General features: G+C 46.2%; 1 protein-coding gene across 4 annotated transcripts in view; it reads left to right on the top strand.

Moving 5' to 3' along the window:
* The window catches only part of SORCS1 (sortilin related VPS10 domain containing receptor 1), a 497,958-nt gene that overhangs the window by 464,134 nt on the left and 20,365 nt on the right, over window positions 1-13,459 (top strand). For all 4 annotated transcript variants that reach the window (XM_047703168.1, XM_047703167.1, XM_047703165.1 and 1 more), the window contains exons 22-24: window positions 633-745; window positions 3,322-3,453; window positions 12,635-12,734. In XM_047703168.1, the coding sequence (XP_047559124.1) occupies window positions 633-745; window positions 3,322-3,453; window positions 12,635-12,734 (345 nt within the window). The remainder of the gene's footprint in view (window positions 1-632; window positions 746-3,321; window positions 3,454-12,634; window positions 12,735-13,459) is intronic.

The raw sequence follows: 13,459 nt of genomic DNA, 5'->3' as shown, positions 1-13,459 counted from the left end.
ATGAACTCAGGGATACAGAGACAATTAACAAATTCTTGGAGTTAAGGAGTTTAAAACTCCGTGAAGTAAAACTTCCATACAAACAAAACATAGCAACAGAATGACTATAGGAATAATTATAACCATGGAATCATGGTTATAATAATCATACAATCCTAATGATAATGGGAGTGTGTGCCAGACACAGTAGGGCCATGAAAAAGAACACTGAACCGTGGTGGAGGCAAGTATGCCATCGGTAAGTGCTCGAACGAGAGCTTGAACATTGCGTGCGTGGCCGAGAGAAAGGGTGTACGTCCTGCAGGAGGGACAGAGTGCAGAGGCCCAGGGTCACACGCCTGAGGCGCACCCAGGCACTCCAGGGCTCTAGTGTCCTCAAGTGCTCAGTCTAGCACCGGGACCAGCCGGCAGAGGCCACAGAGTGAGGCATGGGCCAGACCTGGGGCTCTGGTTTAGTAAATGAGGGCTGGGGGAGACAGATTCCAAATGAACTAGTAGATTTGCCTTCTAGAAGACTCTGTTTGGTGACTGTGGAAAAAAGGGCTCTTTGTTAAGGCTTTGCATAAAATATCTAACATGCTTTTGAGGAAACTAGTGGACTCTGAGTCATCACCCGACTGTTGTATCCCCAGAGGAATTCCGATCCCTTCGCCTGTCCTTCTCTCCGAACCTGGATGACTACAACCCGGATATCCCCGAGTGGAGGAGGGACATCAGCCGAGTCATCAAAAAATCCCTGGTGGAAGTGAGTGCAGACGCTTCCTTCTCTCCTGGGGCCCATTCCCTCTCTGTCCTCCACGCGCTGCACCTGAGGGGCTCATGGGCCAAGAACTGCCAGGAAAGAGCTGGAGCCCCTGGGACGTCTGGCAGGGGCCCTGTCGTCTGCGTTGCTGATCCCAGCACGGGCAGACACAGCCTAGGTGCTCCTGGTGGGGGGATGAACGTGGGGACAAACACACGGTCCTTGCGCCTTGTGAAACTTCTGCTTAGAGCAGAAACACATGGGAATTTGTGACCATCCTCTTCCTACGGCAGGGTTCATGCTCAGCTCACTAGCAAGTGCGCAGTCAGCCCCAGGGTCCCGTACTGAAGGGACACGGCGAGAATACCGCTGGTGAGAGTCAGCCCGTGACGGTCAGTCATCTCTCTCTGCTCCTGTTCTTTCAAAGGCATGTCTCCCCCGCCACAGCCCCAAGAGGATGACTTTATTGTCCTCATCCTGTGGGCAAAGCCGCTGAGGTTCAGAGAGGTTAAATAACTTGTTTAGGTCTCACAGCTGGTAAGTGATGAAGGCAGTGAAGTGAAGTGAAGGTTCTGAGTCCAGGGTCTGGGCTCGTGCTATGAAGCCTGGCCCCCCGAGGTTTCCGGAAGAACGGCGAGGCGGTGAGTTTTCCCCCTGTCTGAGTAAGCACATGGCCCCCTACAAGCAGACACTTTCATGAGTGAGGCCAGGAGTGGAATAAATGCTCGTGGAGCGGCTCAGATTTATGGTGCAAACCCAGAAAATCAGAAATGAGCTCACTCTCCAGGACATCTTCTTAGCCTAACAGGAAAATCAGTGCAGGGTGTTTCGTACATCGTTCCCTGGACCCAGCACTGGATGCCTTGTGACACAAAGTGCTGGTGGGATAAAGGCATTCAGGTAAAGCCTGCTCAGAAAACAGATCTCACCTCCAGCCTGTTGGCAAAGGGCTGGCCTTCTCCATACTCATGCCATGGTCTCTGTTAACAGTAATTTCACACTGATGGTATTCCCCAAACTCTGCTCAGTGCTTTGCATTTTTTAGCACATTTAATCACAAAAGAAGTAGCTTATGATGTAGCTGCTGTAATCATTCTCATTTTACAGATGAGGAAAACATAGAGACTTCAGGGGGTTCCAGTCACGGCCACAGTTAAGTGTCAAACTCTGGAGTCAGTCTGCCCTCCTGGTTTCCTAACCTCTCCGTTCTATGGCCATCCTTTGCTTTCTCACACGGAGAAGCAGGGATACGTGGAACAGTGGGGTGGAGAAAGGCTGCGCCTAAATGCCACCTGGCCTTTGTCTTCGTGACTCAGCATCCACGACCTCCGTGTGGTCAAACATGATGGCCACCAGGGGGCGCATCGACTAACCCGCGGGCGCCGTGGGAATGGCTCCCTCTGCCCTCGGAGCTGTTGGTCCCTGGTTTCTCTCCTCTGCTGTCCAACAGAGATGATGTCCACCCCTCCGTGAGCCCACAGCCCCTTTCCTTCCACCTGTAGCGTTCCAGAGATCCATGTAGCTGCCCGATGCCCTTGGGTGACTTACCAACCAAGCATTAGCTCAGCAGTGACCAGTCTTCCAGGCTGCTCTCTCTTCACGTTCGTAGTCTAGGGATCATATCCCCTGGGCTTCTACCTTTCCACCAGCTGTCCAGAAGCCTAGAAATTACTGCGCATCAGTATTTCCAGGCTGCTGCGTAGCATAATCAGCTTGACGCAGAATAGACCATTTGGCTCAACATCTCTCAGGACAAGGTGTGCTGGGGCGGAGGGGTCGAGCCCTTCCACTTGCAAAGGTTCCTTGTTCACCGCATCTCAGGAGGCAGCGGACCCGGCCCTGGTTCCTAGCCTCCCACCCTGTCTTTGAGATGAGCAGTGCACTTGGCTACTTCCTGAGGTACCGTACTGTCCAGCAGACTCGAATAAACCCTCCCAGAAGTACAACCCGGGGCCAATTTATTTGCTGTTTCCTTCCTTTTTCCTGGGTAACAGAGTGGGGTATAAAAGCAGTTACCTTTACCTCATCAAATGGGGTTTTTCCGTTCATATTTCACAGTGAAATCTTTAATCAGACACCATTCGAACAGCATCCTTAGACCTGATGAGGACAATTCAGACATAATCTCTGAGTTTAAATCAGGGAGGGCCCTAGAACAGTATGTTAGCTGTGACAGGGGCTGCTGTGTGCTAAGTATCAGGCGACGGGAGGCAGTAGAGCACTGCTGATGGAGGGCTTCGTGGTAAGAGCCAAGCTGCAAGCTCTGCGTCCCCACGCGCTACCTAGATGGCCTTGAGCCACTGTTGACCCTTCCTGTCTCTGCCATCTGTTTGGCAGAAAGCGAGGCAGCGCCCACTTCCCTCAGGGAGAAAGCAGTCTCTTAGCCCCCAGGTACCAGAAGGCACCACCTGGGAGTGCCACCGTCACAGGCTCCAGCCGCCTTGCCCCGTGCAGGAGGCTCGTGTCCTGCCTGCCTGCTTGCCTTCCCCACCCTGCTGCCCTGCTACCTGCGGACCACTCCATGCATCTTCCCCGCCTCTTCTGTGGGACTTATGTGAGCTTCTGTCTCTCTCTCTCAGGCCACAGGCATCCCATCCCAGCACATCCTGGTGGCGGTGCTCCCTGGCTTGCCCACCGCGGCGGAGCTCTTTGTCTTGCCCTTTCAGGATCCAACTGGAGAAAACAAACAGTCGGCTGAGGACCTGGAGCAGGTGAGTCCCCCAGGTGATGCTCAGCTTCCACAGGAGTCTAAGCCACACCCCTGCTGGTACCTGACCCCCCACCACGGAGCTCTGGGGGATCCGGGCTTGAGGGTGAGCGCGCTGGCCGTTTGTGGTCCTCTGTTCACACCCAGAATCCACTGATTGGAACTACAGCCTCATAGTCAGGCCCGTGCAAGCGTGGTTATTGGAGGTGGTGGCTCACCTCCTCAGAAGGTGTCTCCATGCTGTAGATTAGAGCACTGCAGGGAGTTAGACACATCGGTGGGAAAACGGGGAAGAAAGCAAGTGGCTGAGTAATACTTGGAAGTCAAACCCATTTATTTCTTTTCTGACTTGGATCACAAAAGTGTCATTAGAGTCAAATGACATGTGATGCATGATACTGTTTTTAAAAGGTATGACTTTTATACATACCCTGAACCCTCTGTATCTCCACCAGGCTAAGAGGACCTGCTCTGTGTTTATAATAAATGAAGTCATCTTGGTTCCAGACCACCTCTGCTGGCTGTGTGGGGTCCGTCTTTTCTTCACGTCCACTGCCTTCTGGAGTAGATGACTCTGTGTGTGTGTGTGTGTGTGTGTGTGTGTGTGTGTGTCTCCTGCCCCCCTTCGATCTCTTCCCCCCGCCTTTGAACTTCAAAGGAGTCTTTAATCTGTGTAGTGAGGTTGATTATTACCTTGTTCTTCTACTTTCTCTTCTTCCTCTTCCCATTATCCTTCCCCTCTCCCTTCTTCATCATCCATTCAGTTAAAATCATCAGTCTTGGTCTGGTTACCCTGCTAGAAACTACATGAATTTGGTTTCTCAGTCCTTTCTGGCAGGAAGATTAAAAAATAGGATTCTTTTTTCAGACTCTGAATAAATATTGGCTTTCTCCCCTCCAGTATGTGGAGTTTTTCCAATTTGTTTACAATAAGCCCATAATCTAGTCGCACGATCTCTTGTCTTTGAGATGGCTTGAGAACCTCCTATGACAGGCTTATTAACAACAACCCCAAATTACAGCCTGGCTCACCTCCTAGCACACACCCTCCTTTCAACGGCGCTTTCTCACTTGGCAGAAGGCTCACCTCGGTGATTTTCTCCATGCACAAGTAACGTAGGACAAAGCTGTCCTGGAAAGCCCTGGTGAACTCCATCTCCTCGCGAACTGCTGTTGAAGAGCCCGCCACAGGTCGTCCGTCGGATTTACATCTGACCCCACTCAGCCCTGGCACTCTGCTTCCCGATATTTTCCACAAATTATTATCTGCACCTGCAACTTTGTGGGAGAACGAAATGGATTGCTTCTTATCCCCGCCCCGAGGCGCACCTGCCGGGGAGGTAGATGAGTACCTAAGGGCCTGAGGTATGAGCACGTGCAGTCGTTCCTCCTCTGGAAATCGTGTCGAGCTTCCATGAAACTCAGGTTATAACCCTTTCAGGTACGGAAGAGAGTCCAGACTTAGAACCAACTGATTTCCGAGGCATCCCATCCTCTGGGCATTTCTGTTTCTCACACTTACAATTGTTTTTTGGTTTTTTGTGGGTTTTTTTTTGTTTTGTTTTTGTTTTTGTTTTTTTCTAAAAGACATTTTCTTGAGAAATCTAGGAAGAAGAGGGGTATGTTCCGTAAAGTTTCTTTTGCTTGTGTGGGAATGTATCTTGTTTGGACTCTTCTCTGGAGCTCTTGTTCCCCTTCATTCTCTCTCTCATCTGACCACCCGCCTCCAAAGACACGCTGAGAGTGGTAGACTGACTCTCTCAGGCTGCCTGGTGTCACTGATGAACCACTGAGTCAGAGGTCTGAAGGCTGTGTGACTTAGCACTTGGCACACATTGTAGGGAGACCAGTCTTTTTATTAGAGCACAGGGGAGTGGGGCACCTGGGGGGCTCACTCAGTTAAGGGTCTGATTTCAGCTCAGATCATGATCTTGGAGCAGGGCACATGCTTCTCCCTGTCCCTTTGCCCCTCCGCTGACTCAGCCCTGCGCCCACCCCCCCCCCCCCAGCAAATAAATAAAATCTTAAAAAAAAAAAAAACGGAGAAGTGGAGAAATTAAAAAACAAAAAACAAGTTTTTAGTTTTAGCTCTGATATCCATTGTATCTATTATTTATAGACAAAGTAATTTAGGACTAGAAAGGTCATGTAAACCAGCCAAAGTGACACAATCTATAATGCCCATTTCATAAGGTGTTTGAGAGAACATTCAAGACATGCCATGCAACGTACTTGACTCCTAGTAAATGGTCAGTAAGTGATAAATACATTCTGGATACATTTGTAGCCATCTCGAAATAGGAAGAGGATATACGGAAATGCAATATGGGAGTTTAAGCTTGTGAAAGAGACTATTTGGTACAGTGAAGGGCACATATTGGAAGCAAGAGGCTGGCGAGAGTAAGAGGATGATGACCGTGTGAGATTATACAAAATGGAGAAAACAATGAGGACAGAAAGAAATGGGAGGAATGCACACAAGGGACGACACAGGAGTGGGGGAGCGCCATCTGAGTTTTCGTGTGCACCTGCAGCCTGAAGGAGAGCGAGCTACCAGGCTAGCATCGTACGTCTGTTGAAGGAAGTTGCAGGAGCACGAGTCTTCCTTGGGACTCTAACCAAACAAGTGCCAAACCAGGCACAGAAGCAATGAGTGTCTTTGTCGGAGAGGATATTCTTACCCTGATTTAAAATGTGCGGTAACGAAATCTGCATATAAAACTGAGTCACGTGTGAGATGCTGAGAAGTGGGCTGCCATCGGAAACCTGTGGTTTTCAACCTCTGAGGGTTCTTTGACCCTTTTCTCTGACTCAGTCCCTTCCAAGGGAGGGAATTCAGGCCCCAGCACGGAGAAGTGACTTGCCCGAGGTGACACAGCTCTTCAAGAGGATGAGATGCTACTTGGGTTTCTGCAAGGAGCTCAAGCCTGTGGCCCCCGACTCTGTACACCGCCCCCTCCCCGCCACCGCAGACGTGGATTGGAAGCCGCTTTGCTTCGGTGGGTCCCAAACGACCAAGGCTGTTGCACCAGGAAATGAATGAGAAATGTTTTGAGTTTTTGTATCTTTTTTTTTTCTTCTTTTAATTTCTGATGCAGTTGAGAGGGAGCCGGTTCAAACCAGTTTAAGCAAAAACAGTGAAGCTAGGAGCTTATTTTATAGAGCGGTCCAAGGATACAGTTCAAGCATGGTTTCATTCAGTGAATTCAGAGCCACTCAAAAATGCCACCAAATACTCCCCTTGCTCCCCCTTTCTCCATCTCTTTTCTTTGTTTCCCCATGGGGAGTCTGCTTGAGAATGAAGCCAGCGGGCAGGAAGGCAAAGATGGCCACAGGTGGCCCCTGCTTCTGTTTAGCTGGCCTGTCAGCCACATCTGAAAATCAGTGCCTCCCTCTCCCAAGAGCAGCACAAGAACTCCCGCGGACAGTTCTCGCTGGCCCGGCCTGGGAGAAGTGAGCATCTCTTACCTCGTCCCTGTGGTCGGGGGAATGGAGTGCTGCCTCCAACCACTCAGATGTTTTATGGGCCGCCTGGATCATGGATTCAGGAAGCCTCTCCAGAATCAAGTGGACAGAGAGTGGAGAAGGACCTGATTCCCCGCAGAAAAACAGGGAGAGAGAAGTAACACCGGCTGACAAAAGAAACTTTAGAGGAATGCAGAGCAGAACCAAACCGCAGGAGGAGATGCTTCCTGCCACGTGCCCCCCACCCCCACCCCCAGCCCTCCCCGAGGTCTGCGCTCCAAATCCCAGCTGGAACTTGGGAGGGGCTGACCTTATCCCTGTCTCGATGCTCTGGCTCCTTTCTGGTAAGCATACTACACAAAACCCCCAGCGGGGGAAGAAGTGGGACCCCGGCCAGATGGGCCCAGGGAAACCTGCGAGGGGGAGGCCCCGGCAAAGGGCTCTTGGCTCTCCTCCCTTAGCCTTCCTAGGGGAGCAGCCATGCTGGCTCAGATCAAGCTATCTTGTCTGTGAAATAAATTGAAAATTCCTCACAGTGAGAAGTACTTGACCCTGTTATCAGGCTAACGTGGGCAGGGTTAATCAAGTGACCTCTGTCTGGGAGGGTTCCACCAGTCTTTACTACAGATCCCTGGGGAGCGAGAAGAGGCTCACTTGCCCTTAGCTGGTCTCATCAGGGATAGCACATCCTGCTGCCCCAGCTGCTCCGGTATGGAGCAACGGCCCCCCACCCCCGCCGGTACTCCCTCACTTCTCCCTGAGTCCTCAGAGGGGAACAGATCTGTTTCTGGCTGTCCCGGAGGGAGGAAAGACCATCATGTTCTATCGAGATTGTTTGTGACACTGTGCTGGAGAGATAGGGAGCCTACATGTTGTCTTGCAGAATCCTTAAAAGGCATGAAACATTTAAAAAGAAACAAGAAGATTGTGGAAAAAAATGTCAACCACCAACACTGAATTTCCTCCTTGGCTGTTTCCGTTACCATATACCTTTGATCAGTGGAAAATCCAAAATCCAGAGAAAGGAAAGGTGCCTCGGAACATGGACAGTCTATTCACAGCATTTTAAGGAATTCATTTAAATGGAAGCATTTAAAGATTCATTATGAACTGTAATTGATAATCTCAGACTATTACCCATATAACCTACCCTGTCCAGATTTTTTAACATGGGGAGTTCGATTATAGAAATACCCTGGAGTTCATAAGGAAGATCATTAAAACAGGAAACTATAATTGGAAGGTGATCAGGTAAAAGTTGGACTGGAAGGAATATGGCCAAGGAAGACAAATTTAGAGCTGGTGATGGGGAATACCGGGAAGGAAATATGTACAACCCAGGTGTTTCTTCATTATATCACCCAGGAAACTTCTCAGGCACTTTAATCAAGATGGTTCTCTGGTGCTAACAATGAAAGGAATTGGGTAAGCTAGTGTTAAGTAGAATGAGTGTTTGGTTCCCTTGCTGGCCTCATGATTTGATCCAAAAATTACGTTGTATGAATTGGAAAAGCTCCTCCTTTGTTGAATCCAAAAGGAAGATTCTTCAACTGCTGTTTCGAAGGACCTTAATAATATAATAGGATCAGGAGTGACGAGGTGGGTTGGCTCCAAGGTCATTCCAGGCAAATATCTCTGAACATGGCACCAGAATGCTATTTACGTTCAGTAGGATTTGCATTCCTCCTGCCAGCTTCAGGGATAAATGTTAGCATTCTGGCCTTGTGCAACTTTATCACTGAGAAGTCTGCCAAAGACCATTTCGCATCTATAGTTTCACCTTGTACCACTTGTTTGGCTTATATGTTTTGTGAATTTACCTATTGCTCTGTTCTTAAACTTACCGGTTTTCATGGTTTTCATGTTTCAATATTTAACGTGTTTCATTCTTATAACCTGAGAGAGTGTTTTCTCCTATTGGTTACATTAAACGTTGATTCAGCATTAAATTTGCTCATTGTGTGGCAGCCATCATTGCTGTTGACTATTTCCAGTTCATTTCCTTCTGGATACATGGTAGGCGGGTACCTGTGTGCCTCTTCTGTGGGCAGAACCATGTGACTAATTGTGGCCAATGAGTTGGGAGCGGAAGTGATTTGTTTCCTTGCAAGGGGAAGTATTCAAATGGCGGTTACAGATCCTGGAGGGCTCCTTTTCCCTCCTGTGGTGCTGTGGACAGAAACATTTGAGGGCACAGCTCCACCAGCCTGTATCCCTGTGGGATCATAATGAACACAGCACCACCGTCCACCTGCGGTGGGTATGAAGTGTGACGCAGAAATAGACCTTCATTGTTGGAAACCTCTGAGCCTTTAACTCTGTTACTCCAGCCTAACCTAGCCTGTTCTGATGTCTGTACTTACATTTTATATTTTGTGAAGAAGATACATAAGAGAACTGGTGTTTTCCCTGTAGCAGCTCCCTCCCACTACGCCTTGCTGATGGTAGCTTTCCGAGTGTTTTTATTGCGTCTCCGCTGTCTTTTTAACCGGTACTTCAAGGGAAGTGTGGGCTGCCCTGGAGTCCCAAGCAGAGTCCACCAATGGACAGATACCAAGGCTAATATGTTGTTTCTTTGGTCAAGATTGTTTAGAAAGAGAATAGAAAATGGACTACGTAGGAGAGCAGCAGGAGAGGGCTAACGGCACAAAGGGTATGTGCAGTTTGCTAAGACAACACACTTTTACTGGCCAGAGAAAGAAAAATAAATATATTGAACCTGCTTCAACAAGTTCGGTGTCCCCGGAGTTACACCTTATCCCACTTAGTCTATATCATGCTAGGTTCTGTTCTCCCCATGTAGGCTACAGTCACCTGCCCTCCAGATTCCAGTTTATGCCACCCTTTCACAGCCAAAGTCTCTCCCAATAGTACAGACTATATTGACTGCTGAGCAGAATGCGGCAGTCCAGGGGAGAGGTCTGGCAATTGCCTGTTGGCGCAGCTCGTACTGGGCAGCTGTCCTGGGACTGGGCTGATGAGTGCGCCTCAAAGACGAATAAGAGATGGCAGCATAATTAATGAAATGCTGCAGTGGTTTTTTTTTTTTTTTCTTTAATTTCTGAAACCTGCTTAGCCAGCCCTCTTCCCACATATCTCTTGCTTTCTCCTTTTGTCAGCTGGTTCAAGGAAAATGTTTTTAACAAAACGCCCCAGCATTAGGAATCAAACAAAACTGAAGTCTGGTGTCAACTCTTCAAATATTAACTGGGTAAACTTAAGTGGATCCTGTAAGCTCCATGGTCCTTTCCATGGAGACACCAGCACTAACACCTAAGACATTCTCTGTTAGAAAAATTCTCAGACATAGGCAGCTTTGCCAATAAAAAGTGTTCAGTGCATATATATTATGTATATGGTGTATATACTTGGGTATATTTTATGTATAAAATATAGAACAACTCATGTCTGATGGAAAATACAAAATAAACAATTCTTCAAATGGCTTGAAAAACATTTAAAATTGTAAAAGTCTGTCAACAATTTTGTACTCATTTATTTGAGTAGAGAATTACACGGTTCTAATTGAGATTATTCTTGTATGCGATGTACATTTCATTTAATTTTGTTTCTGTGCATAATTTCTTCCCCATAGATACATTTTCTTTACTGCGTGTCCTTTCATGCAAGTTATATACATGAAACATACTTTCTGCTACCAGATTATCTTGGCATAGCCTGCTTAGTTTTGTACATGGTACAGAGAAATCCAATGAAGCAATGTTGTAAACCAAAACAAATCCTGGAAGTTAATTATTTTCACAAAGAATTCTCCCAGAGATTATAAATTAGAAATATGTTGTTCTGATGAACACTTTCTTCTGGTTTACTTATTTGTACCTCTCACTTGAGGAAAAAGCATCCTTAGGAATAAGAAGTAAATATCACACCAACTGGTTGAAAGAGAGAAGTCTTTCTCTTGAGAATACATATTTCCCTCTTGGCCATATGATGGACTTGTGCAAAGCAGTGCAGTTCATAAATTACTTCTGAGGAGTCTTTCCCATTTGAGTTAAAATATTCCTCTTCAAATATAAATATAGATATATACACATATATGTGCATATGTATGTAAATGTGTACATTTCACACACCCATACATGCACACACACACACACACACACACACACACACATTCCTACCCAGGAATAGTGTGTGTCTGTTTCATTAGCAAAAACCTTGCTGAATGAACTCTACCAAAAATCCTGCCAGATTCCCATAAATTTACTTACCAAGTAAATTATAAGGTAGAATACAAGCCTATACATTGCAACACTTTAGAGATGACACAGAGAAAGCGTTCTGCACAGTCTGTGTTAGAAATCTATTCCTGTAAACCTGGAGCATTCCAGAAGATTCCCAAGACCCAGGAAAAAGAGTAATCTAGAGCCTACTATAGAGGAGAAAGTTGTTTTCACCATAAGTGTATCACAACCTTGTTTTTCTGCATGGTTTGCCAAGTGAAAGCATTTGAGATGCTGAGTTTGCAATGGATCCCAGGTGCTCGACCCTGGGTCACCAACAGTCGTCCCAAGTTCCTGTGGTTAAGCAAAGAAGTTCATCTTCAGGGCAGCTCAGTTCCATTACCCACTGGGGGTCTGCCAGGGACTCTGCTTCAAAACAGAGCCATCAGGCCCTGCTTGATTGATAAAAGGATCAATCGAAGATGTCATTTTGGCTACTCAGTAGGCTGAGTGAAACTTGACATATTTTTATAGAAGGAAAAAAAAAAGATTGTTAAAAAAGCATCTAATTAGACCTAAATAGCATATTAAGTAAAATATTAAATTGATGATTAGAATGTTAAAAATAAAGTAAGATAAAAATAATAGGAGTGTGGTTTTCAATTGTTTTTTTTTTTTTTCGAATTGTTTTCAATTTCAATTTCAATTGCTTTTCAGAAATTGTTCAGAAGGATAAGAAAATGGGGCTGGATTTTCTACTTTAAACAAGTGAACAGAAAAGAGTTTCACCTTTTCTGTCAAACCTCTCTTTATGCTGTTACTACCCAAATATGGTTCTTTGCCCTTTGTTGAGGTTCACTATTTCAAGGCCCAGAATCCCATAGGTCTGCCCAGTACACAGGTGTCCGCCTGGGGAGTAGGTTAGCTAATGTCCATAAGCAGGAAACAAGGATTGGCCAATGCATCACTTAGATTGTGCCTACAGTTTGTTCCAACTGTATAATTTATTATTTTAGTGGAACTATATTTACCATTCAGTAAATATTTATAAAGTGTCTATTCTGTGAAAAACCACATAGTACAGTCAGGGGAAGGCAAAGGAAGCACAGAGAGGAATGGGATGGAGTCTACTATCAAGAAGTAAAATAAATGCATACAAACCTCACCAGAATGTAATAAATTGTACATAATTACTTCTTTTAAGTCTTCGTGTATAATAAATGCTCTTTCAAAAAAACTGGGGGTGAGTTTTCTAGGATAACACAGGATAGTTTTTTTAAGAGCAGAAATGTTTGCATTTACTAATAGTCTGTCCTGTTTTGTAGCAATTAGGATGTAAACCCGGGTCATGCTTTAAAAATCACTGTGTGCGCATATTCCAGAATAAAATCTCAAAATCACACAAGACTCATTTCTAGAATTCACAGGTATAAGGTTAGGCTGCCTTGGTAAGTGCAGTAAATATTTCTCAGCCTATTTGTTTATTGAAAGGACTAGCACTTTTGGAGGCACTCACTGAAACCCTTCTTCTTTCAGATATCAGAACTGCTGATCCACAAGCTCAACCAGAACTCGGTGCACTTTGAGCTGAAGCCCGGGGTCCAAATCCTTGTCCACGCAGCCCACTTAACAGCAGGTCAGTTTCCAGGTCCCTGGCTTCTCGCAGGTGGCCCTCACAAAGGGGGATCCCAGTCTGCTGTTTCAGCACAGATGAAATGATGGCACTGCCAATGCGAAATAAGGACACCAGTCTTTGGAGGTTCCCTTGCTTAAGGTTTTTGTCCTCATGGGGACCCGTAAGACAGCACATAAGGAGACTTTCCTACTTAGTCACTGGCCAAAACTGTCAGGGAATCACCTAAATACTTGCTCCTTATCAACAGGAGTCTCGAAATGAAGTTAAACTTACAATAACTTTTTTCCCCGATCTTTTGGCAAAACCTTATTTTCAGTTATTTACGTTATAGTTTTCTCTCGTTGAGTTTTGGGATAGTGAGTAGAAATAACTGGGACTTAAGCACTGCACAGGGCCATAACCAAGATAAACCCTGAGTGGGTCATGTAGGATCTTAGGATCATTAAGCTTCTGACTCTTCACCTGGAAAAGGTTGGCAGGGCTAGGGTGGAAGGGAGGGGGTGGATCCTCCTATTAAGGCTGCATAGAAATCTCAGTGATAATTCAAATAATTCCAAGGGTATGGAAATAGATACTATTGTGTTACATTAATACTAAATTAACAGTATTTATTGAGAACTTATTCAGAGTATAGTTCTGGTGCTGCATGTAATACAGAGGCTGACAGGAAATGATCTTTATCCTCAAAAAACATAACCTGAATGGAGTGTGGCGTCGTTTGGTGG

Source organism: Lutra lutra, chromosome 14 (assembly GCF_902655055.1).
Source record: "Lutra lutra chromosome 14, mLutLut1.2, whole genome shotgun sequence".
In the NCBI taxonomy this organism is placed as follows: domain Eukaryota; kingdom Metazoa; phylum Chordata; class Mammalia; order Carnivora; family Mustelidae; genus Lutra; species Lutra lutra.
This window is presented reverse-complemented; position numbering and strand designations above follow the sequence as displayed.